The sequence below is a fragment of the Solanum dulcamara genome, chromosome 5, assembly GCF_947179165.1.
Source record: "Solanum dulcamara chromosome 5, daSolDulc1.2, whole genome shotgun sequence".
In the NCBI taxonomy this organism is placed as follows: Eukaryota; Viridiplantae; Streptophyta; class Magnoliopsida; order Solanales; family Solanaceae; genus Solanum; species Solanum dulcamara.
The window spans coordinates 73,868,363-73,893,026 of NC_077241.1; the positions used below are offsets into that span (position 1 = coordinate 73,868,363).

Below are 24,664 nucleotides of genomic sequence, written 5' to 3' on the forward strand. Positions count from 1 at the left end.
ATAAGTGATAAAGCACATTTATTCTCATCTTACGCGTTTCTTCCAAATTGCATTCAAGTCAAATCATACAACTCATTGGTTTTGCATACTTGTACATATTTTACCGGTCTGTATTGCAGTTACAAATATCACTATACATGCTTTTCTGTTCAATTTAGAATATATTCTAACCTGTACATAGTCTTGATCCCAGATCTTCCAAATTGGCATTCTGGCGTGTGGACAATTCCGTTGGTACCTTCATGCCTTCAGATCCAACTACTTTGGAGTTGTGTGGCAGAGCATATGATCTTCGGCATATTTTCTTTGGGCTTCCCAGAGATTTTTCTGACACATCAAAGAGCTCAGAAACCGGGGCTTCGTCTGGTCAAAATCATGTTGGTCAATCAGAGAGGTCATCTACAGTAAACTCTCATCGTAGGTTTGAAGCCAATGCTACATTTAGGTTGATTTGGTGGAATCAAGGGTCTGGATCTAGAAAGAAATTATCTATATGGCGCCCTATTATTCCTCAAGGGATGGTATATTTTGGTGATATTGCTGTTCAAGGGTATGAGTCTCCAAATACTTGCATTGTACTTCAGGATTCTGATGAGCTTTACAAAGCCCCTTCAGATTTTATGCTTGTGGGACAGATAAAGAAACATAGATCAGTTGATAGTATATCTTTTTGGATGCCTCAGCCTCCTCCTGGCTTTGTATCCTTGGGTTGTATAGCCTTCAAAGGAGCACCAAATCATTCTGATTTTGGTTCCTTAAGATGCATCCGCAGTGATATGGTTGCTAGTGATCACTTTTCGGAACAAAGCATTTGGGATACATCTGATGCCAAATTCACGAGGGAGCCATTTAGTTTGTGGGTTATTGGAGATGAGTTGGGACCTTTCATTGTTCGCAGTGGTTTCAAGAAGCCTCCAAAGAGGCTTGCTTTAAAGCATGCTGATCGAGATATGGCTAGCGGTCTAGATGATATGGTGGTTGATGCAGAAATCAGAACATTCTCTGCAGCCCTTTTTGATGATTATGGTGGCTTGGTAATCAGTTTATGCTTTTCGGTAGCTTTAGTTTCTGCTGCACATTTCTAATTGCCAAATTGGTTAAATTAGTTGTATTATTGATAGAATAAACTGCTATTGTTTGAAAATACTTCTACTAGGTTATAGACTCGACTCATACTACAAAACATACCCAATGTAGTCCCACAAGTGGGTACCAGGAGGGTAGAATGTAGTTGATCTCCTTCCAAGGTTATTGACGCATGTAACCTGCAAACCTTTTCTGTTCTACTTGTATTACTATTTACTAGATGGTTCTCATATATTGGCATCTCCTTGTTATTATCAAGAATACATGTATCACCTTTGATTGGTAGCATGTAGATAAGTTCCCAATTTTTACTACTTATAACATGTCTGGTCAAGCTGTCAAAATCAGTTTATTTTGAGTAGGTCTTCTAATCAAAAGTGCTTTTAAAAAAAGCTCTTTGGGAGAGTAGCAGTTCGTGATTGGCCAATATTTTTAAAGAGTGTTTTGTGTCAAATTGCCAAAAAGGATATGCTTATAAGTTGTCAATTCTTTCGTATATGGGTATTCTTGTCATAAAAAAAATCAAAAGCACTTATTGTTAGGGGAAACTACTTTTTTCCTCTAATTCGGCTACTATTCTAAAGCACTTAATTTTTTCACGAACCTAAAATAAGTGCTTTATTGAGAAATAAACATTTTTTGATCTTTCAGAAGAAACATGCTATTAATGCTTCTACATGCTATTTGTTATTCTGGATTACATTGACAGGGTATATCCATTGTTAATTTACTTCTCTTTCCGTTCTACTCAATTCGCAGATGGTTCCTCTGTGTAATGTGTCTTTCAGTGGTATAACTTTCAATTTACATCAGAGGGCTGATTATCTGAATTCCAGTGTGACCTTTTCCTTGGCTGCTAGATCATACAATGATAAGTATGACTCTTGGGAGCCTCTTTTGGAGCCAGTTGACGGATTATTGAGGTTTTTTTTTCTATTTACTTTTGTCAACTTCCACTACTTCTTTCATTATTATTGTAACAGTTCTACTGATGAGTAAGATGAGTATAAACTACAAATTTTTACTTGCAATCGAAACTAGAACTTTAGGACCCTGGTACTCTACCATGACACAGTGTGAAATGTTCTCTTCCTCTTCATGATTTTTATATGAAATCCATACATTACTTGATCATAGAACTACTGATTATATTCAAGTTATTTGACTTAATTGAATTGTTTTTTTCGGTAGACAGAGATTATGTTCACACCCCTTGAGGTGTGTCCTTCCTAGAACCTGCGTGAATGCAGGATGCTTTGTGCACCAGCCTGCCCTTTTCAGAAAAAGATTAAGTTCCTTTCTTGTCTTGCCCAAACATTCGGCCTTGATATTTTGGATCATAACTGAGGCCGGAACTGCAACTTGTTTCAATGTTGCCACTATAGTATGAATTGTATCTATGTGGGAACTATCGAACCATTTGTCAAGTCATTCCTATTCTGAATTCTGTGTCTGTTTCCCTTAGCTGGTCAATCTTTTCTTTTGTCAGATGTCTACTTATTTTTCGGTTTCAACATTCACTACAGTTTTTATTGTAGAGATGTAGTTGCTTGGGGTGGTGGGGGGGTTGATTTCGACCTAGCATATTATCCTCCTTTTGCAAAATGTTTAGCATGTATGAGAGCACCTCAGTTTGAGGAGTTATTATCTGGAGTGATTTTTTTAATATTCAGGTACCAGTACGATGTCAACGCTCCTGGTGCAGCTTCCCAGCTTCGTCTTGCATCTACAAGGGATTTGAACTTAAATATATCTGTGTCTAATGCCAACACAATATTTCAGGCATATGCCAGCTGGAATAACCTCAGCCATGCCAAGGAATCCTACCAGGCAAATCTTCTTGCTTTGATAAATGTTCTAGCCTGGTATCAATTTCTTCATTATAGAGCACCCATGCTTAAAGAGCACCCATGTTTAAGGATCATTACTTACACTCAAAATTTCTCTTCAGCTACCTGCTGTTACTTGTTACATATACATGAGCTATTACCATGTGGTTCATTCCACTGAATATCTTAACACAACATTTGAGTAATTCAAGAAATTATTCAAACTAAATATGCAATTCACTGAGCTTCATGAGATATTGTATCAGATATCTAGTATATCCTCCTTCTACTGTTAGTAATGTATCCCTATTTTTCTAATTTTATTTGACAGGATGCAGTCTCACCAACTGGAGGAAGCAGGTCCATCATTGATGTTCATCACAGAAGAAATTACTTCATTATCCCACAGAATAATCTTGGTCAGGACATTTTCATAAGAGCCACAGAAATCAGGGGACTACCTAGCATAATTAAAATGCCCTCTGGAGATAGCAAGCCAATTAAAGTACCTGTTGCGAAGAATATGTTGGATTCACACTTGAAAGGAAGTCTTTTTGAAAAAGGCAATACAATGGTGACTATAATCATAGCAGCTGCAGAGGTATGTATTCAGTTTCTTTTATACAGGTAATAGAAAACTAAAGGTTTGTGTAAAATACATCAGCACCTTCATAAATGACATAAGAGTGTTGTGTTTAATGGAGGACATGGAAACTAGGAAAATGTACTAGCTGCTTCACAGTAGATGCTTGTGGAGCTGCATTTGCTGCTTCTTTAAAGGCATGAGACTTGTGCTATATTTCACGCTTGTGGAGTTGGATTTTCAGTTTTGTTAGCCTATCTTAAGTAATTATGCTCTATTTCATGTTTTTATTAAGAAATTCCTATGACAGAATAAATTATTGAAGATCAGAATAAGCAAATCAAAGTGTTTCCTCTTTAATATCCTGAGTTTATAACCATTGTTTTTGGACAATTCAATATGGTGTTAGAACATGTAGAGATCCTACGCCCAGGTTCCACTGTTACCCTTCATAAAAATTTATTCTATGTGCATGATCTAAGGAACAAGTTCTTAACTTAACACATTTGGGTGTGTTAAACAATTCAACAAAACCTAATCTTTTAGAAGAGGCAGGTCACATGATTCAAGAAAAACCAAGAACCTTGTGCATGTTGTGCCCAGGAGAGATAGATAGATACATAAGGGGGGAGAGAGAGAGAAGATGAATAAAATCATCTTCTTGACGTCTGGTCCTGCGAAGTAGTTAGGGTTTAAGTGATTTGTTTCCTAGAAACATTTACCAGGGAAATGGTTGTGGAGATTCTAAAGCTCTATAGCATCTAATGATAAGAAAACATAGGTACAGAATGACTCATTCTAGTTCTTGCAAATTCATATCATGTTTAGCTTGCTTTGGCTCCTCTTCCCGTGAGAGAAGTCGATGGTACCTTAATTTGGATTTGGGAAGACCATGTGATTGGGGATACTTTTTTTCTGTTGTACTCTTGACTCTATCAACCTTCTGCTATCTGCTTCAGAATGCAACCCTTTCCCCCCCTTTGTTCAGTGGTATAAGAATTATTTTTCCTGAGAGTTTCAAAACTTTCAGAACCAAGAAGAAAGAGAATAGTTTTCTAACTGCTTAGTCTTTCTAGACTAGTATGATCCTTCGACATTTGTTGGAATGAATCATTTGGATCTGAGACTCATCTTGGAAGTTCATTTTCAATAGTTTTTCCTTGAAGCGATATCTTACCTTAATGTTCTTGCAATAATTAGCATCATCAGTATGTCCTGGTTGTGGATTAACTTATCTTGAGTGTGTCTTAGTTGGTATAAACTTTAACTAGAGAACTATTGTGTTTTTTATTATAGAAGATGCAGCGGAGGTAACCTATATAGTTTTCTGGGACTATTCGGTGTTGTTAATTTCACTTGAGATGCTTATCCCTAAAGTCTAAGCGAAACCCGTGTTGCGTGCTTCATGTTGTTTAAAGGATGCTTAAAGCAGATGGCAAGACACAAATGCATGCACCTCATCACTCATGAGCTGTGTCTTAAAAAGGCGGCACCAGGCAATAAAAATAGTTGTCAGAGTGATATAATGAGTGCTAACAGAACATTATAAGTGATTTCTTTTTGTGATTAGAAGCAATTTGAAATTTTATACTAGAAATCTTGGCTCTAAAATTTTCAAAAGCTTAAAGATGGTTTCTGGACCTGATTGACATGATATTTATTTATCATATATCTCTTTATGAGAGTCTCTTCAGATAATAAATGCTTGGTCCTATCGTTGATCTTTTTTCTTTCATGAAAAACTCACACTTCGGTTCTGCTTTCTGCTCAATGCTCTAGCAGGTCTTAGCACTTACCCGCACTTTTAACCTTTGACAACACTGGGACCTTCTTCTTTGGAGGATTTCTAAGAGGCTAGATAATACCTCTTTCCTTTTAGGGTAATGAAAGATCATCTCTAAGATTCTGCCTTAAATTCTCTTTTCTATTTAAATAATGGAAAAGGGCCAAAAATACCCCTGAACTATAGGAAAGGTTTAAAAATACCTTCCATGCACCTATTTTGCTAAAAATACCCCTCCACTCACCTTTTTGGTTCACTTATACCCTTGAAACTAACAACCTCCTCTTTATTTCATTTTTTTAAAATTGTTTATTACATGTCATTTTTTTGTTGGATGAAATTAAAAAACCCATCTCTATCAATAGTTTATCCGACCCAAAATAATATAACCCCCCTCATGACTCAACAAAAAATTTTAAAAAAAATCACAGCAGCAAATTGAAAAAAAGTCATCTCTTGCTGTCTGTGCATATATGATTCTAGGACATCCAAATTCAGTTTTCACTGAAAAGGGGTAATCTGAAATACTGTTGCTGAATCTGCTGGCAGTCGCGAAGCTAGGAAGTTTGCTAAGGGTGTTCAACACTTTAGTATATATCTCTAAAAAGTTGTTTTTGACATATATACACAATATTATTTTCTTTATGCACAATATAATTTTTCAACAAAGGGTGTTCGAGTGACCACCCTTCGGTCAATGTAGCTACGCTGCTTTCTGCTGGAACCTTTGCTAAAGAGTTGGAATTGCTGCTTAAAATTTTATAGGAGGTCCCTCCTAAATCTACCAAGGAAGATAGCCAGCGAGTCTGGCTTTCAGTTCTCACCTTAAAGCTTTTGATTAAGCATGGTGCTCTTATCTGTTTCACTTTGTGATATGGAAAGTTAAGGACGTGGAGTTGCTAGAAGAAAATCTTTTTGGATTTTATCTAATTGAATGAAGAGAAAGAGATGGTTGTTTTAGAGCCTACTTTTAAAATGGTTGTGGAGGTATGTTCAGCAAGAGTAGGCTTTGTGCAAAGAGTTAATACAACACAAACATGGGCAACAGGACCACTGGTGCACTAGTGACGTCACTGAAACTTATGGTTTTAGGGTGTGGAGGCCCATCAGGAACTCTTGGTTGGATCTCAAAAGCAGCTCAAAGATAATTGTGGGCAGAGGAGACAAAACCAAGTTCTGGACAGATGATTGGTGTGGAAATGGGATCCTAAGGACCTGTTCCCTGGTTTCTCTCAATATGCACAAATCCTGATAGCAGGATAGAGGAGATGTGGTCTCCACAAGGTTGGAACCTAGTATTCAGAAGGATGCTTAATGACTGAGAGATTGATAGAGTGGTGGAGCTCTTGAATTTGATTGGTGAATCCCCTGGTACTACTATGGAGCCAGACAGATTAGCATGGGGACATCACAAAGATGGGATCTTTTCTGTGAACAGACTATACAACTGGGGAATAAGAGGAAGTGAAGGAAGATCCACAGGACCTTGGAGCACAATATGGAAAAAATGTGGTTCCTGCCAAGGCGAAATGCTTCACTTGGTTGGTTCCCAGGAAGAGTTGTCTGACTCACGAGGCATTGCAGAAGAGGGGTATCAACATAGCATCTAGATGCGTCCTATGTAAAGAGGCTTTGGAGACTAACAAGCACCTGTTTCTGCACTGTAAGGTAACTGCACATGTGTGGGCTCTGTTTACTAGCATAGCCAATGAATACTGGACTATGCCAGAACACACTGCTGACCTCCTAAGTTGTTGGATCAAAAGGGGAGGGTAAGAGCCAGAAAGGATGGTGAACAGTTCCAACATGTATTTGGTGGATTATATGGAAAGAGAGGAATCAAAGAATTTTTGAAGGAAAGGAGTGTACAATACAAAAGATTAAATGGAAAGTAATCACTAATTTAGGTTTTGATGTAAAGAACAGGATATAGAAGATGAGATCCAATTAGTGGACTTCATTGGTTCTTTGTAAGTAATTTCTGTCTTTTTTTCCCCTTGTAACATCTTTTGCAGGTGGCCAGTATAGCCCTTAATGCTGAGGAATACAAAAGTTATCATTTCTTTTTTTAAAAACAGAGCTGGTTTTTTTTTTTTTATTTTTGTAGTTGATTTTTAAAACTTTTTATGAAGTTGGTATATTGTTTTGGCTTGGATAAATTATGGGGAAAGATCTAATGGAGTTGGGGTTTTTATTTCATCCAATAAGAAAAAGACACGAAATAAATAACTTTTAAAAAATAAAATAAAGAGGAGGTTGTTAGTTTCAAGGGTATAAGTGAGCCAAAAAGGTGAGTGGATGGGTATTTTTAACTAAATAGGTGGATGGAGGGTATGTTTAGACCTTTTTGTATAGTTTAGGGATATTTTTGGCTCTTTTCTGTTTAAATAATGCATGGTATTCAGAACTCTTCTGAATGTTTACTGCTGTTTCACATGTTCAGTGTTCCGCAGTTCTTGCTGCTCTTCTGAAATGCTTGCTTTTATTATACATTCTACTTGTAAGACTGTTCTTCCAAGTATATTTTGGAGTCTTTCCTTGAGAATTGAAACTCAGTGATATCTTGAGATCCTTATCATGGTTACGTCGTGAGTATATCCTTCATCAGTTGCTTTGTAACACCTCATCTCGTTAAATATCATTCATGCAGCTTGTTGAAAGTAAGGCCTCTCGAATTCATGAATCTTATTGAGGAAGAAATCTAGTTCTTTCTGAACTTTTTCTCCCTGTCCCAATGTTGTTATTCTTGTTTATCAGAACATTCAACTAGTTTCTCCTTTCTTCACTGCTTTTGGAAAGTATTTGTTTGATTTATGCTGATGAATGTCTGATCCACAAGGGATGCATACCACTGTCCTAGAAGTATCAAGCACTAACTGGATGACCGGATGATATTCAGCTAGTAAACAAGAACCCAAATATCTAGTGTTGCAGACATAAACGATCATCAACTATGCCTTGCTACCAAGCTAGTTGGGGTTGGCTATATGGATCCTCTGTATTCTATTCAAACTAGCATGTGCCTAAGTGAGCATTAAACTATTTTTACAATGGTTATTAACCTATGGCAATCCTACTCCTCTAGCTAGGTTTAGGATCGACTAGGAGTTGTAAATTACATTGGCAAAGTTGTTGCAGACGTAAATATATAAATAAATAAATGTTCTCCCTCTCGAATAACTTAAACTTTTAAATGAGATAATTAACACAACTTAACATTTTTTAAAGCAGGCGGAGGTCTTTGGTTTGAGTCTCATCGCCACCATCAACAAAAATATTTCTACGTGCTTACTCAACAAAAAGAGTTGGACACACATGTGGAGAGGGGTGACCTAGACAAATATAAAGAAAAGTGTCCCATCTCTGACTGCTTAAACTTTTTGTTGGAATCAGCTAACTTTAACAAGTTTGGCTCATCCCATCTCTGACTGCTTAAACTTTTTGTTGGAATCAGCTAACTTTAACAAGTTTGGCTCATCCATCTCTGACTGCTTAAACTTTTTGTTGGAATCAGCTAACTTTAACAAGTTTGGCTCATTTATAAGATGTTGATTAATTTCTGTCTGAAGTCTTCGGAAGCCTGTTGTCTTAGTTATTGTTGTTTGTAACTTACATTGACCTTTTTTTTTTGAAACAGTTATCTTTTTGTATTCAAAGCAGTACGTAGATAGTACTGAAAAATCATATTTACAAAAGTGAAAATAGATACAAAGTATGCCAAAAATAAGATGAAACCTAAATGGTATCTAGGACATTTAGGATTGATTCTGTATCACCAGGGTACAGTTTAGTACACCAAAAGCAGAATAACGTAACTTAATCTTCTGTACTGAATTGCTTCTATCCTCAAAACAGCTATCATTTCTTTCTTTTCAAATTGTCCTCCATATACATGAAGGGGTCATCCTCCATTTCTTACATTGACGGCTTTGAAATGCAGTTCCAACAGGTTGAAGGCTTGTCTTCTCATGAGTATGCCGTAGAAGTCCGTCTTGCTCCAGATCAGAGGCACACTTGTCCATCTATGTCCATTCAACAAAGTGCACGCACTCGTGGCAATAGCTCATATGGTTCTATATCTTCTGATGTAATCTCAGTGAAATGGAATGAAGTATTTTTCTTCAAAGTTGATTCACCGGTCTGTACTTTCTTCCTCTGCAAAGTCTCATAGGACGTACATAATGAATTCATATTACTATTATATTACATGTGTCCTGAAAATAATATGCTTACCGCATATATTGCACGTCTGTCTGCTCATTGAATGCTTTAGTGGCTCTGAGGTCGTCTCTAGTTCAAAATTTGATCAATTGATCCTTTAATTAATAATCATCTAAGGATTCAGATTCAAGAATTGTTGGCCATAATGGGGAGCTCAATTTCGGTTCTCAAGATCCTTATATTAAGTTGGTTAGTCATACTTCATATAGCTTGAATTCCCAAGTGGTTGAAAGAAGCAAATACAAATGAGAGAATCATTACAATGTGTAAGCTTAATGTGAATTGTAATGATACAGAAATGGTAGAGCTTAGAAGGTGTTCAGAACAGAGTATTGTGTACTCCTTTTTCCTATTTTCTTCCTTCTTTTTTTATAGGGGGGAGGGGTGGATTAATATTTGTATCATCTCCTGACATTCCAAGTTTTGTAGACAATTACATGAACTTCTTGGATAGAACTTCATTCTGTGCTACTGAGTTTTGTGTACCTGTTGTTTATATGCTTATCCATCTTTGTCGCAGAAATAGAAGTCTTTAAGGGTTTACAGATGGAAAATGGTTTTCACCAAAACATAAACTGCTCATCGTATGCAAACAACTGTGACCTTTTATCTGTGTTTCCTGCAAGCACATCATTTTTATGTCTGCTTCTGGAGTCACTGGAACATGCATTGCATTGGTGGGACTGTAGTGAGTACAACTGTTGATCATGTTGCATCTGTCAGATATAATAATAACACTGAATGGTTCTCTCATTCAAGGTTCCTCAATGTGCTTTGTTATGAGGTTTTCTGATCACTGACACAAGGAGAAAATCTATTTGACTTGCCTAGCACATTGCTCTCCCTCTAATGTGGTTTGTTATGAGGTTTTCTGATCACTGACACAAGGAGAAAATCTATTTGACTTGCCTAGCACATTGCCCTCCCTCTCATGCATGTGTGTTTGGTTCCACTTAGGATCATATACAGGTTTACATAAGAGAGAGAGCATATCAAAAAGATACATCTTCCTTCCATTGCACCCTGTAGGTAAGACCAAAATTGTACCCCTAAGGCCATGCCATTATGTTAGATCTCAAAAGAACTATATTAAAAAATATTAGACTGGAAAGTAATTTCTGAATTTTGAAGGAATCAAGTAATTGAATAATTTTGTTCCCCAAATATGGATAAGGGGCACCTAGCTCCCATCCACCCCCAAAGGCTCTTTTTAACTATATTAAAAAACATTAGACTGGAAGGTAATTTCTGAATTTTGAAGGAATCAAGTAATTGAATAATTTTGTTCCCCAAATATGGATAAGGGGCACCTAGCTCCCATCCACCCCCAAAGGCTCTTTTTGCCCTCCTATTTTTCTGAATAAGTTGTAGCATTTTCCATGTACATGTATGAATCGTAGTTGTTGATGGATGTTGCCATATTTTCTTTTTAGTTACTTTTTGTCATCTATGTCCAACACATATAACACATCTGCAGCTTACCGAGGACATGACCTTAGATAAGACGGTATGGAGGTCGCAGATAAGGGTAGAAGGTTAGTAGGTATTTGAGAGGTGTTCTTATTACTAACCTATTCATGTCTTTGGTTGGGTGGAGCTCCTTGTCGGTCGTAGTACTAGCATATTCATGTAGTCTTTGATTTTGGGTTTCTGATTATCATTTGTGGTTTACTATGTTTAGGTGACTGCACCTTGTTGTTAATGTTACGATTTCTTGCATATATGCTCCGCACTACTTTGCTATTAGCTATCATGTTTTCCTTTTAATTACTGTTTGGTTTGCTTGTGCTGAGGGTCTTTCAGAAACAATCTCTCTACCTCGGAGAGGTAGTGGTAAGGTCTGCGTACACTCACTCTCCCCAGACCCCACTTTGTGGGATTTCACTGGGTTTGTTGTTGTTGTTGTTACTATGTTTTTGGCTACTAGATGATTGTTTTGCGTTCTTCTTATCTTGCAATTTATATAACGTTAAGCTTTTTCCTCATTGTTTTTTGAAAATTTTCAATTTCATGCTTCAATTATCAAACAGGATTTCTGCAATCTGGAGCTTGTTGTAATGGATATGGGAAGAGGTATTTCTTAACTACTAATTTGTGAGGATTGTCGTTTTACCACTTCCTTATTTTCATACCTTATACAATTTAGAGTTCCAATATATCCAGAAATCTTCTCTTTGTTGGTCTCACTTGAAGCGGGCAAACTTATTTGAATTTGATTAATCAGACAAACAGTTGTATTATGAGTGAAATGATTGTGAAAACATTATTATGACAGTGGCAAGAAGCAGTAACTGGGAAATCTAATTACATTCTTGAATCTGCTTACCAGGAAGAATCAGAATCTGGTTAATTGCAGCCAGCTTATGTTTGGATAAAAGTTAAATTAAGACGTTTAGCGATGCATGTTAAAAAAGGCCTCATATGGATTCTTTTGTCACTGGAACCTGTGTATAAACAACATCATCTACCATCTTCCAAAAAGTACATAGCAAATTGAATTTCTAGTGCTTCCACTTCATTCATATACTGATTGTAAGTGAGTAACTTGATACATTTTCCAAGTGAATAGCTTGATGTTCCTCTTGTGGGGCCATTTTGTCTCTTTTATGGGATATTCATGTCCTCATTTATTTGATTAGTTGTGTAAGTTTTGTCATAAAGAAATTACTAGTTGTCAAAGTTTCCCAGTTAGACTCACAACTATGTAATACTGCTATGTGTTATGTTGAAACGTTGTCATCATCTCTTATTGCAGAATTTCCCTCAATGACCAACTTTAGCCATCCTCAGCTCCTCTCCACCGTTTTGAAGTAGAAGTAGAATTGACAGACATGTCCTACAGCACTTTGTTTAAGTATCTTTTAGTGATATTGAATAACAGAGATATTGCTTGAATACCTTTTTATCCTTCACTTTAAAAAAAGTTAAAGATAATATGTTTTAAGTTGAACTTGCTGGATGCTTTCCCTGTACGTGACATGTCCTGTATGAGCTCTAGCTAAGGGTATACTTTATGTGCCCTCTTAGATGACATGCTGATTTTGTAAGTTTTAGTTTCATGTTGTGTATGTCGGAGGCACATTAAGCTGGGTTTGGGGGCTTTTCTATTAACTACTTATTTGTTTTTGTTCATTCCTATTGCAACAAGATGGACTTTACCGAGGCTTTTCTATTAACTTCTAAAGCCGTTTCTCTTGCAGTTTCCATTATTTAGAAGCTGTCAGCAATAGTTGAAAGTACAAAATGCCATTCAACCAATTTGACTAGTTGGGGTAGTCGTTTGATTAGATATTTACATCTGGAGCCTTGAGCTTAGGGCCCTTTTGCTGAATCGTAAAAGTCAGACCTCCTTTGTCACGACCCAGACTAAAAGGCCGTGACTGGCATCCGGCAGTATTTCTGCTGAACGGACCCTTAACCTACATGCCTGTCACAACCAGTCACAACCAGTGTGGCTTTGGTGGCACCATTACCACATCAACATCATTTGTACCCAAAAGAACAATGGAGAAATTCTATCATTCATTCTAAGTAATAATTTGATAATAATGACCCAATGAGGGACTAAGCAGACAATTCATTTCAATCTGAGGCCAACATAATATACACCCCAAATATATCAGGATGTATGCTAAATAGTCTTTGGAGCCTCTAAGATAGATTATAAGTACTCAATAAGATCACCGGGATGCAACCTGGATAATAAGAGTCAGCAGAAGGAAGCAATGTAAATGCTACCGCCAGAGTACAAGTGGCCCTCACCACTGGGGAATGAAAGTGATGTTCAAGCAGCGTCGTTAAGCTGGATATCCGAATCTGAAATCATAAGGTAAGGGGTGTGTATATACATACCCAGAAGTCTTGTTGACTTCCTTCTAAAAGGTGGGGCAAGTATTTTAAGGAATTGCTAATAAATTGAATAGAAGCTCTCCCAGACACAAAAATCAAGGAATGTCCTAACCCAGTAGGATCCCTCCCCGACGTCCTCCGATGATCGGAAGGATCACCAGATTTCATTTCCCTTTCTTTATTCTCTCGGTCCTTGCAATCGATTTCAAATGGAGGACAATATTTATTTTGCAGTTGGATTCAAGGCCTACGACATCACAAGAACACCTGGTACAGCGGGAGCCTGGTACGACTGGATGGAAAGAAATAGGAACTTTGTGAGAAATATAGGAGAAAAATATTATTGAATTGTGTAAGAACAATATTACACAAAGACCCTATTTATAGACACTATAAAACAATCTTTTTCAAGTAGGATACTATAAACTATTCCTATTCTAAGTAGGATTGTGTACACCTATTCCTATTTTAACACTCCCCCTCAAGCTGGTGCATACAAATCATATGTACCTAACTTGTTACAAATATAATTAATATGAGGACTGGTGAAGGACTTGGTGAAGATAGCTGCAACTTGATCACTTGACTTCACAAACTTCGTAACAATATCTCCTGAGAGTATCTTTTTTCTGACAAAGTGACAATCAATCTCAACGTGTTTAGTCGTCTCATGAAACACTGGATTTGATGTGATACGAAGGGCTGCTTGATTATCACACACAAGTTCCATATGGCCGGTTTCTCCAAATTTTAGTTCTCTCCACAACTATTTGATCCAAACTAGCTCACAAGTTGCTACAACCATTGCTCGATGTTCTGCTTCTGCACTAGATCGAGCAACCATACTCTGTTTCTTACTCTTCCACGACGCCAAATTACCTCCTACTAAAACACAATATCCGGATGTAAAACATCTATCAGAGGGTGATCATACCTAATCAACATTTGTATATCCAGTGATATGCTTATGGCCGTGATCCTCGAAGAGTAGTCCTTTATCGGGAATTGACTTTATATATCGCAGAATACGAATAACTGCATCCCAATGACTATCACAAGGAGAAGTCATAAACTGACTTACAACACTCACAGGAAAAGAGATGTCAGGTCTAGTCACTGTGAGACAATTCAACTTTCCAACCAGTCATCTATACCTTTCAAGATTACTAAGTGGCTCCCCCTGTCTTGGAAGGATTTTAACATTCGGATCCATAGGAGTATCAATGGGTCTACATCCCGTCATTCCTGTCTCCTCAAGAATGTCTAAGGCATACTTGCGTTGAGACATAACAATACCTGTCTAGACTGAGCAACTTCAATACCTAAAAAATACTTCAGTCTGCCGAGGTCTTTAGTCTGAAAATGCCGAAAGAGATGTTGCTTCAAATTAGTGATACCATCTTGATCACTGCCGGTGTTAACGATATCATCAACATAAACAACTAATACACAGATTTGGTGCAGAATGTTGATAAAAGACGAGTGATTAGCTCCACTACGAGTCATGCCAAACTGCTGAATTACTGTGCTGAACTTCCCAAACCAGGCTCGAGGAGACTGTTTCAGACCATAGTGGAATTTATAGGCCAATTGTAAATTTTTGAAAGTTTGTTTTTAGATTTTGAGTATGATGGCACCCCCTGGGGGTTTGTAAATCCCTTCTCATCAGTTTCTTGATGAGTTCTTTTGTGTGAATACAAAGTTACCTATTTCAAAAAAAAAAAGTATTTTAAGGAAACACGCATATACTGTCTAAGCCACCTATCAAATTCAAATCTTTCACAAACACAAGTCATTTGTACCTTTTCTTTCTCTGGTCATAATTGCCCACATGCCAAAACATATCTCAATCTGGGATGGTTCCCCTAGATACCGACATTTGCCATGTGTACATCATTACGTTCGATACTCACTCAGTTGGCTAGGATTATTCCTACTTGTAATGCCTTACTAGCTGAGCTAAGGTTCTCGCTGGCAGTACCCAAAAACAACTTACACCATTATTCTCAAGTGCATAGAGCATAATCCATCTAGTATGGTTTATGCCATGATCCGACACTGGCACATGCAGAATCTAATTGCACGTCTACATTACTCGATAGAAATATTTCTCTCTGTCATCTAAACGTCCCTTCAAAACAAGCTTTTAGCATCGATACCACCAAGACAGCCCTCAGGTGTAATCATGAACTTCATAAGTGAACATTATATATCATGAATTGTAATATCATAAGACACATAATCATAAGTATTAAATCAAATTGTAGTCATTAAGCTCATAAAATGGTGACTCTCGTACTCTCTTGTCCCCATAAGCATGAGTCACAAAACAACATTTATTAAATTGTTTACGCAATTAAAACTTGTAAAATATGAATCATTGGAAGCAAATCACTTCTAAAGGACTAGGTCTCACACGGCTCAATCTACATATTAGATAGCTTAATTATATTATTAAAGGCTTAACATGATCAATTTGCCACTATGACATGGTCTTAGGCTTACCCATGCCATGGAAGTGAATTTAAGGTGAATCAAGATTCACCCGTCCTTTTTCCCATCATCCCAAACTCATGTACATTCCGTATATTCATCTGCTACAACAATTAAGTCTTTGGGATTCAAACCAAAGACAATCAAAATCTCTTAAACCACCTCGAGGTGAGCCATAGCCAGGCACTAAAGTGGTTATTTCCACCTTGAATAATCTAACCCATTCCCCATTATCACAAAGTCATCAAGCCAAGTGATATTTGTGTTAATATGGTAATATCACACAAATAATCCATATAAGACTCACTTTGGTGGTTGGGTTAGGATTTAGGGTCAAAATATCCTCAATGTCTCGTGCCCTAGCTTTGGGGTAGGAAGAATGGAGCGAAAATCCCAACTTTCAGCTTTTCATATTGCTAGTGCATCAGATAGGTCGCGTCATGGCTCAGCCATCACGTGAAAGGATTTCTCTTCACGCTATGGTGCACATGTCGCGTGCCTGAATCATCCGGCCGGCACTACGGTGGAGGCTTACTGTGCTTCCCTTCACTTGTTAACTTCAATTCTCCTCAATTATGCTACCATATCAATCCCACTCATTTCAGATTCTTTCCAACGAACAAATCATTGTTCCACAATCGACACTATGTTCAAGCAACATATCCAACCCCAAACATATAATAGCATTAAATAGCACATTTAGAAGCATGAAACGGGTGTAAAAGTGTATGGGTTTGATTGAATAGAGAAGGATCTTGTACACCAGAGAAATAAGTCTCTTAACCTTATTTCCTCTTTGATGCACCCACGAGGTTCCCGTAGTTGTAGAAGATTGGGTGTCATTTGTAGAAAACCATATCTTTTTGTAAGGTTTTCTACTTTTTGGTATACTTCTTGTACAAGGGTATTTTTGTTTCAACTTATTGTTAATAATATCTTATTACATGATCAAAAAGCAAGTGTATAGGAACATGCGGGGCCTTACATTTATGTATATAGTGAAAGAATGGAATATTTGCAGTAGAAATCTGTTTTTTAACCCACTCTGTTACATTCACCCCTCTGAGGTGGCCCTTGCAGTTGGCATAGTGTTATGATTAGATTCATTCATCATAAGCTTAAGCTCTTTTATCCAATCGTAAAGATAGATCTTCTCATCGACTACAATCTTTAGTTGAACGGGAAACTGAAAGAATGTGTGTTTGAAGAAATATATGTTGAGAGCCTGTCAGAATTTTTACGATCTTTTCGTATTTGTATCTGTATCTTAACAGGTGTCTGAGTTGTCCATTTGATACAGATTAGATTAATATGTGGTGCTATATTTTAAATTTGAACTGTTCTTTGCAGGTGATACTGTTGGTTATTCATTAGCTCCTCTAAACCGTATATCTAGACTCCAAGATAATCCAGTGTCTTACAACAGTTCACTTGAATTCAGTTGGCTAGAGTTGTCCTCTTCGGGGTCTACGGTGACTTTCTCTTATGTTGCTTCTTCTTTTTATACTGTTCCTTAAAAGAATAGGAAAAATATTACGTTGTCCCATTTTGGTACTTTTTTATGGCTCTTGTTTATATCACCATGAAATGCAGATGATAACTAGCGAAGGAAAAGAAATGAAATCATCAGGAAGAATAAAATTAGCTGCTTACTTGTCTCCTCAACTTGAAGTTGGAAAGAGTGAGAAGTCCTATAACACTGAGGCAAGATCTGGGTTTATCCAAATTAGTCCTACCAGAGAAGGACCTTGGACTACTGTGAGGCTGAATTATGCTGCACCTGCTGCTTGTTGGCGACTAGGAAATACTGTTGTTGCCAGTGAAGTGAGCGTAGCTGATGGAAATCGATATGTCAAGATTAGATCTCTGGTTTTAGTTCGTAACTACACAGAATTTACGCTGGATTTACAGCTCAAGCTCAATGCTTCAAATGAGAAAAAAAGAAGTGATAATGATGAGATACAAGAGGTTTATGGTGATGAAGTTGTGACAGATGAGTTCTTTGAGACCCAGAAATATAATCCTGATATTGGGTGGTTTGACACTAATGAGGTATGTCTCCACACTTTATTGTTTTTTGTGCCTGAACTTAAGTAGCAATTAATTTCTCTATTTGTGGTCTGAAGCCATCAATTTCTGTCATTTGGGTAGGGGACAAATGAAGTTGAGCTTCCATCAGGCTGGGAATGGGTTGATGAATGGCATGTAGATAAGAATTCTGTGAACACTGCTGATGGATGGGTTTATGCTCCAGATTTCAATAGTTTGAAATGGCCGGAGTCATCCAATCCACTAAAGTCTGTGAACTATGCAAAACAGAGACGGTGGCTTAGGAACAGGAAAGGCAAGTCAAGAGATCTCAAGGCTCAGATTTATGTTGGGCCTATAAGACCTGGTGAAGTTGTTCCATTGCCTCTATCTGTCCTTACCCATTCTGGACTATACGTACTGCAAGTACGGCCTTCATACTTGGATAAAACTGAAGAATATTCATGGAGTTCTGTAATGGACGTGTCTGGAAACACTCAGGATCTTGAGATGCCAACAGAAAATGCTGGAATATCTGTGTCAAATCTCAGTGAGTCTGAGGAACTCTTATACTGCCCTGCAGTTAGTGGAACCTCGTCCAACAGTAACCGGGGCATGTGGTTCTGCTTGAGTATACAAGCAACTGAGATCACAAAAGACATGCACTCTGATCCTATTCAGGATTGGACCCTTGTGGTCAGGTCACCCCTTACAATTACCAATTATCTCCCTCTTTCTGCTGAATATTCTGTTCTTGAGATGCAAGCCAGTGGTCATTTTCTCACTTGCGTTAGAGGGATATTCTCTCCTGGTGAATCTGTCAAGGTTTATAGTGCCAACATAAGGAACCCGTTGTACTTTTCGTTGCTTCCACAAAGAGGATGGTTGCCGTTACATGTTAGTTGTTGTGATTACTTTGTGTTCTCTTCACTCAGTTGATTCTTGATGCCTTTTCGAATGCATTGTAATGATGCTAACTTCTTAACGTTCTTTACAGGAGGCTATACTCATATCCCATCCTAAGATGGCACCTTCAAAGACAATAAATCTAAGAAGTTCAATTTCTGGAAGGTCTCAAAGAAAATAAGAGAGTTGATTAAGTTCTTTCTTTATTTTGTGAAAAATGTTATTTTAATTTTCATTCTTAATCCTTTAAGCTACTGGCGCTTGCAGGATTGTTCAAATAATTGCTGAACATACGCATACCCATGAAAGGCCACTGCAAGCAAAGATTATCAAGGTCTATGCTCCTTTTTGGCTTTCAGTTGCACGATGTCCGCCAATTACTTTCAGGCTGATAGACTTGAGTGGTCGGAAAACAAAGAAGAAGATTGTTTTGCCTTGGTTATCTAAAAGGAATACTGATCTTGTCCTAGAGGAGATCTCTGAGGAGGAAATATATGAAGGAAATACAATTGCATCTGTTTTGAACTTCAAGTTGCTAGGCCTTTCAGCATCAATTAACCTGTCGGGTGAGGAGAGTTTTGGTCCTGTTAAGGATCTTTCTCCGCTGGGTGACATGGTAAAGAATCTTAATCCTATGTAGTATATGTTTTATCCATGTTTAGAACCTATTTATAATCCGTCCTCAATATTAGGATGGCTCGCTGGATTTCTGCGCCTACAACACTGATGGAAATTGCATGCGGCTTTTTGTATCATCAAAACCTTGCCCATATCAAACTGTTCCAACAAAGGTTCTGTCTCAACAGAAGCATCAGCTTCACTCTCCAACTCCTATAGAATCCAATGCAAACATTTTTATTGAGTACTTACCAGCTCTTTTGGCAGGTTATTACTGTTCGACCATTTGTTACATTTACCAATAGACTTGGTCAAGATATATTTTTGAAATTGAGCAGCGAAGATGAGCCAAAGGTTTTGCGTGCATCTGATGCCAGAGCCTCATTTGTATATCGCGACACAGGTGGACCTGATGAACTCCAGGTGAGTGGATTCTCTATACTGTGTTATCTGAACTTAAAATTAATTTAAGAATGCTTTCTATGGAGAATACATCCCTAATATGTTGTCTTACACAGTCTACACTTCTTTATTTTTTGCCCTCTTCTGAAAACGTGAATGATATGGTAACAAACTGTTTCCCTTTGGCTTTGAACTTCTATATTTCTAAGAGGATATATCTCTCAAGCTTATGATTTTCATTATATATTTCTGCCATTTCTGATGCCTTAATCAAAGTAATTTTTTTCCATTCTAGATGCTACCATTCACTTGTAGACTATTTGTTTAAACAAGGTACTATTTGGGTTACTGGTGTGACCATAGTTTATGAACCATGGCTTTGCTAGATTGAAAGAGTGGATATGTAGTAAATTTCCTGGTGAAGTTTCTTACGTGTTCATTCTGGAAGGAAGGTGTCAAAAAGGCTGCATAATTCCTCCTTTTTTCTGCCTTCCTGATTGATAGTTATTGCAGTTTTTGAGAGTTGACTGCACTATTTTAGCTGATAGCGTGCAAGTTCACTTACAATATAATATCAATTTGAAGGTCCGACTGGATGATACAAATTGGTCATTTCCTGTTCAAATTGCTAAGGAGGACACAGTTCCTCTTGTCTTGAGGAGAAGTGATGGCACACGAAGATTTTTGAAGATGGAAATCCGTGGCTTTGAAGAGGGGTCACGTTTCATTGTTGTTTTTCGCCTTGGATCAACAAGGGGTCCAATTAGGTACCTGATTAACCTTTCTTTAGTTACAGTCACAGGATCTGCTACTTCAAGCGTCTGATTAATTCAAATCTTGTCTCGTTAATCTACTATATATGCTTGATAGGATCGAAAACAGGATGGAGAGGATGGTCATTAGACTTCGGCAATCTGGATTTGGCAATGATGCATGGATCCAGTTATTGCCTTTCTCAACCACAAACTTTTCATGGGAGAATCCGTATGGCCAAAAATTTATTGATGCTGAGATTTGCAGTAGCAATAGCTCCAGGGTCTTGAAATTTGATTTGGAGAAGTCAGGGCTCTGTTCTGAGTGTGATGGATTAGGCTTGCTTTTCCACGTTATAGATATGGCTGATGTCAGGGTTGCTAGGTTTATCGATGAGGGAGCAGCATTATTAAGTTCAAAAGAAGGGAGCACGTCTCTTCCAGAAGTTGGAAATCTTGGCAGTTCTCACATACAGAACCAGATGCATGAGAATGGATCTTTAGAAATTACAGTTGAGTTGGGTGCAATTGGGGTTTCTTTTGTGGACCATAGACCCAGAGAGGTATCTTATTTGTATCTAGACAGAGTATTCATATCCTACTCTACCGGATATGATGGTGGAACTACTAGCAAATTTAAGCTTATATTGGGATACTTGCAGCTTGACAATCAACTGCCTCTCACATTGATGCCTGTACTGCTGGCACCTGAACAAAACATTGATATGCATCATCCAGTCTTCAAGATGACTTTTACAGTGCGCAATGAGAACATTGATGGTGTTCAGGTATACCCATATGTTAATGTAAGGGTAACAGATAAATGCTGGAGGCTCAACATTCATGAGCCGATAATATGGGCTTTTGTAGATTTCTATAATAATCTTCAACTAGATCGCCTACCAAACAGTTCTAGTGTCAGCCAGGTTGATCCTGAAATACGTGTAGACTTGATTGATATATCTGAACTAAGGCTGAAGTTGTCATTAGAGAGTGCACCTGCTCAAAGACCAGACGGGGTCCTAGGCGTATGGGGCCCAGTACTGTCGGCTGTTGGAAATGCCTTTAAATTACAGATCCATTTAAGAAAAGTGATCCGCAGAGACAGATTTATGAGAAAAAGCTCCGTCATTTCTGCTGTGGGAAACCGTATTTTTAGAGATTTAATTCATAACCCTCTGCATTTAATATTTTCAGTGGATGTGCTGGGTATGACAAGCTCAACTTTAGCCTCTCTCAGCAAAGGCTTTGCTCAACTATCAACAGATGGACAGTTTTTGCAGCTGCGTTCAAAGCAGATATGGTCAAGAAGAATAACCGGAGTTGGTGAAGGGATCAGGCAAGGGACGGAAGCCCTGGCACAAGGTGTTGCATTTGGAGTTTCTGGGGTAGTGACAAGGCCTGTGGAGAGTGCTAGACAACATGGCCTTCTTGGCTTTGCCCATGGGCTTGGACGAGCTGTTGTGGGATTCGTTGCTCAACCAGTGAGTGGAGCATTGGACTTCTTTTCATTGACTGTCGATGGGATTGGTGCAAGTTGTTCTCGTTGCATTGAAATTCTTAGCAACAAGACCACCTTCCATAGGATAAGAAATCCCCGTGCTATTCATGCAGACCATATACTTAGAGATTACAGTGAGCGAGAAGCACAGGGTCAAGTGATACTACACCTTGCTGAAGAAAGCCGTCATTTTGGATGCACTGAACTTTTTAAAGAGCCTTCTAAATTTGCCTTGTCTGATTATTATGAAAATCATTTTATGGTTCCCTATCATCGGATTGTTTTAGTGACTAATAAACGCATAATGCTTCTCCAGTGTTTGTCTGCTGATACGATGGACAAGAAGCCCTGTAAAATCATGTGGGATGTACCTTGGGAAGAACTCATGGCACTTGAATTAGCAAAAGCTGGCTACCCTAGACCTTCTCACTTAATCATCCATGTCAAAAAATTCCGAAGGTCTCAGAAGTTTGTCCGGGTAATAAAGTGCAACACTGAAGATGAAACTGAGGTGCCTCAAGCTGTAAGAATTTGTTCGGTTGTGCGTAAGATATGGAGAACACACCAAACTGACGTGGCATGTCTGCAGCTAAAGGTTCCTTCAAGCCAGAGACATGTATCCTTTGCTTCGAATGATAATGATGGAAGAGATTCGTTTAGCCAGAAAAAGCCGATAATTGAATCAAGGGAGCTGGCTTCCTGGGGTGCTGTCTCCGATAAAAGGAAATTTGTTCAACATGCTATCACATTTTCTAAGGTATGGAGCAGTGAACGAGAGTTGAAAGGTCGTTGTACATTGTGCCGGAAGAATGTTTCAGAAGATGATGGGATCTGTAGTATCTGGCGCCCTTCCGGTTTACCCCATGGGTACATCTCAATTGGGGATATTACTCGTGTTGGTTGTCATCCTCCTAATGTTTCAGCAGTATATCGTTATTCTGACGAATTATTCGCCCTCCCAATCGGTTATGACCTGGTGTGGAGGAACTGCTCGGATGATTACACTAATCCCATATCAATTTGGCATCCTCGTGCTCCTGAGGGCTTTGTCTCTCCGGGATGTGTAGCTGTACCTGATTTTGCTGAGCCGGAACCAAATGCTACATACTGTGTTGCAGAAACATTGGTCGAGGAGACGGTATTTGAAGAACAAAAGATCTGGACAGCGCCAGATTCATATCCCTGGGCATGTCATATCTACCAGGTGCGCAGTGATGCACTTCATTTTGTTGCTCTCAGGCAACCCAGAGAAGAATCTGATTGGAAGCCAATGAGAGTAATCGATGACCCACAGCTTCACATTGAGCCGTAGTAAGTTTGATTCATTATATTCCAGTTTCGAACCCAATAAACAAAGCAGTTTTCTTGATTTTGCTTTCCCCGTTGAAGAAATACTTGGTTTATGGCGCCGCTTCCATCTTAATTGAAAAGTAGTCTCGAGTAGTTTGTACAGTCAGAACTGTGTATTGATGTACATAGTTGTACCATTGGGATCACAATGACATGTTATGGATCTTCCTCAAGGCTCCTTCCCTAAATTTTGGTACTGAGAATTTTACAGCAATCGAAAGCTCCTTTAAGCTTATTAGCTATCCATGTTGCAGTCTTCATTTTTCATTGTTTCCTATGTTTACTAAAATTGGTGATGGCTAAAAGTAGTTTATAAGGTATTTTTTGCCTTATATGCACTTGAGCGTTACTTCAAAATTAGAACTTGTCTTTATTTTATGAATGGATAGAGCCGCAATACATTCTGAAATATATTACTAAGACGAGACATTTTCTATTGGCCAGATGTTGCATAAGTTGACCTTTTGGAACGGGGATATTCAGCTTTTGTAACAAAATAGTCTGAAAACACAAGGAACAGCCTTAGATTTTGTGGTTTGACAAAATCAGGGTCACTTATTTTTAGGGGTGTCAAATTGGCATGTTGGATTAAAATTGAGAATATTAAAATGGGTTGAAATAAAAATTGGATTGGTTCATGACCCGCTCAAGTTTCAATTGGGCTAAAATTCAAGTTGGGTCATGACCCATTTAATCTCAATAATTTTAACATATTATTATTTACCTTTTATAAACACAATTTGAATTTCAACTGAAGAAAATAAAAATAAAAATTTACAAATTGAAAGATTAATCCTAAAAAATATAAAATAGACAGTAATTCATACTTCTAATATGAGAACATACATTACACCTATGCAAATAAAGAGTTTTACAACAGATTGAAATTAGAGATTAAATTAGGTTCAATTGAAGATTCTTTTAAAATGGGTTAAGGCTTGAATGAGTTGAGATTAAATTCAATACAAATTATTTTGAGCTCAACCCATAAAAAATTGGGTCGATTACCTATATTTGGGTTCATTTTGACATCCCAATTTATTTATATACCCTAATCTACAATTTAAAAGTGTGGCCTAGCGGTTAAAGAATGTGGGAGAGAAAGTGATGCAGAGAGGGAGATGGAGCTTTTGTAAAATATTAGTAGTATGGATCTGCATCTCCAACTCAACACCAAATTTGGTGTTTTGGGGCTTCAACTCAACATTTTTTTACGCTATTTTAGTGTGTGACTATTCATTCATACTAAATGACTTCTTTAAT

The 24,664-nt window shown here is 37.9% G+C and overlaps 1 protein-coding gene across 1 annotated transcript in view; it reads left to right on the top strand.

Annotated features, from left to right (window-relative positions):
* LOC129889756 (uncharacterized) overlaps positions 1 to 23,639 on the top strand; it is a 59,387-nt gene extending 35,748 nt beyond the window's left edge. The window contains exons 38-52 of the mRNA XM_055965181.1: positions 194 to 1,034; positions 1,846 to 2,009; positions 2,760 to 2,916; positions 3,247 to 3,516; positions 9,222 to 9,419; positions 11,533 to 11,575; positions 17,195 to 17,316; positions 17,438 to 17,896; positions 17,996 to 18,769; positions 18,870 to 18,943; positions 19,046 to 19,394; positions 19,471 to 19,569; positions 19,664 to 19,819; positions 20,384 to 20,565; positions 20,669 to 23,639. Coding sequence (XP_055821156.1) covers positions 194 to 1,034; positions 1,846 to 2,009; positions 2,760 to 2,916; positions 3,247 to 3,516; positions 9,222 to 9,419; positions 11,533 to 11,575; positions 17,195 to 17,316; positions 17,438 to 17,896; positions 17,996 to 18,769; positions 18,870 to 18,943; positions 19,046 to 19,394; positions 19,471 to 19,569; positions 19,664 to 19,819; positions 20,384 to 20,565; positions 20,669 to 23,363 — 6,583 coding nt within the window. The 3' untranslated portion in view covers positions 23,364 to 23,639. The remainder of the gene's footprint in view (positions 1 to 193; positions 1,035 to 1,845; positions 2,010 to 2,759; positions 2,917 to 3,246; positions 3,517 to 9,221; positions 9,420 to 11,532; positions 11,576 to 17,194; positions 17,317 to 17,437; positions 17,897 to 17,995; positions 18,770 to 18,869; positions 18,944 to 19,045; positions 19,395 to 19,470; positions 19,570 to 19,663; positions 19,820 to 20,383; positions 20,566 to 20,668) is intronic.
* The last annotated feature ends 1,025 nt before the right edge of the window (positions 23,640 to 24,664 follow it).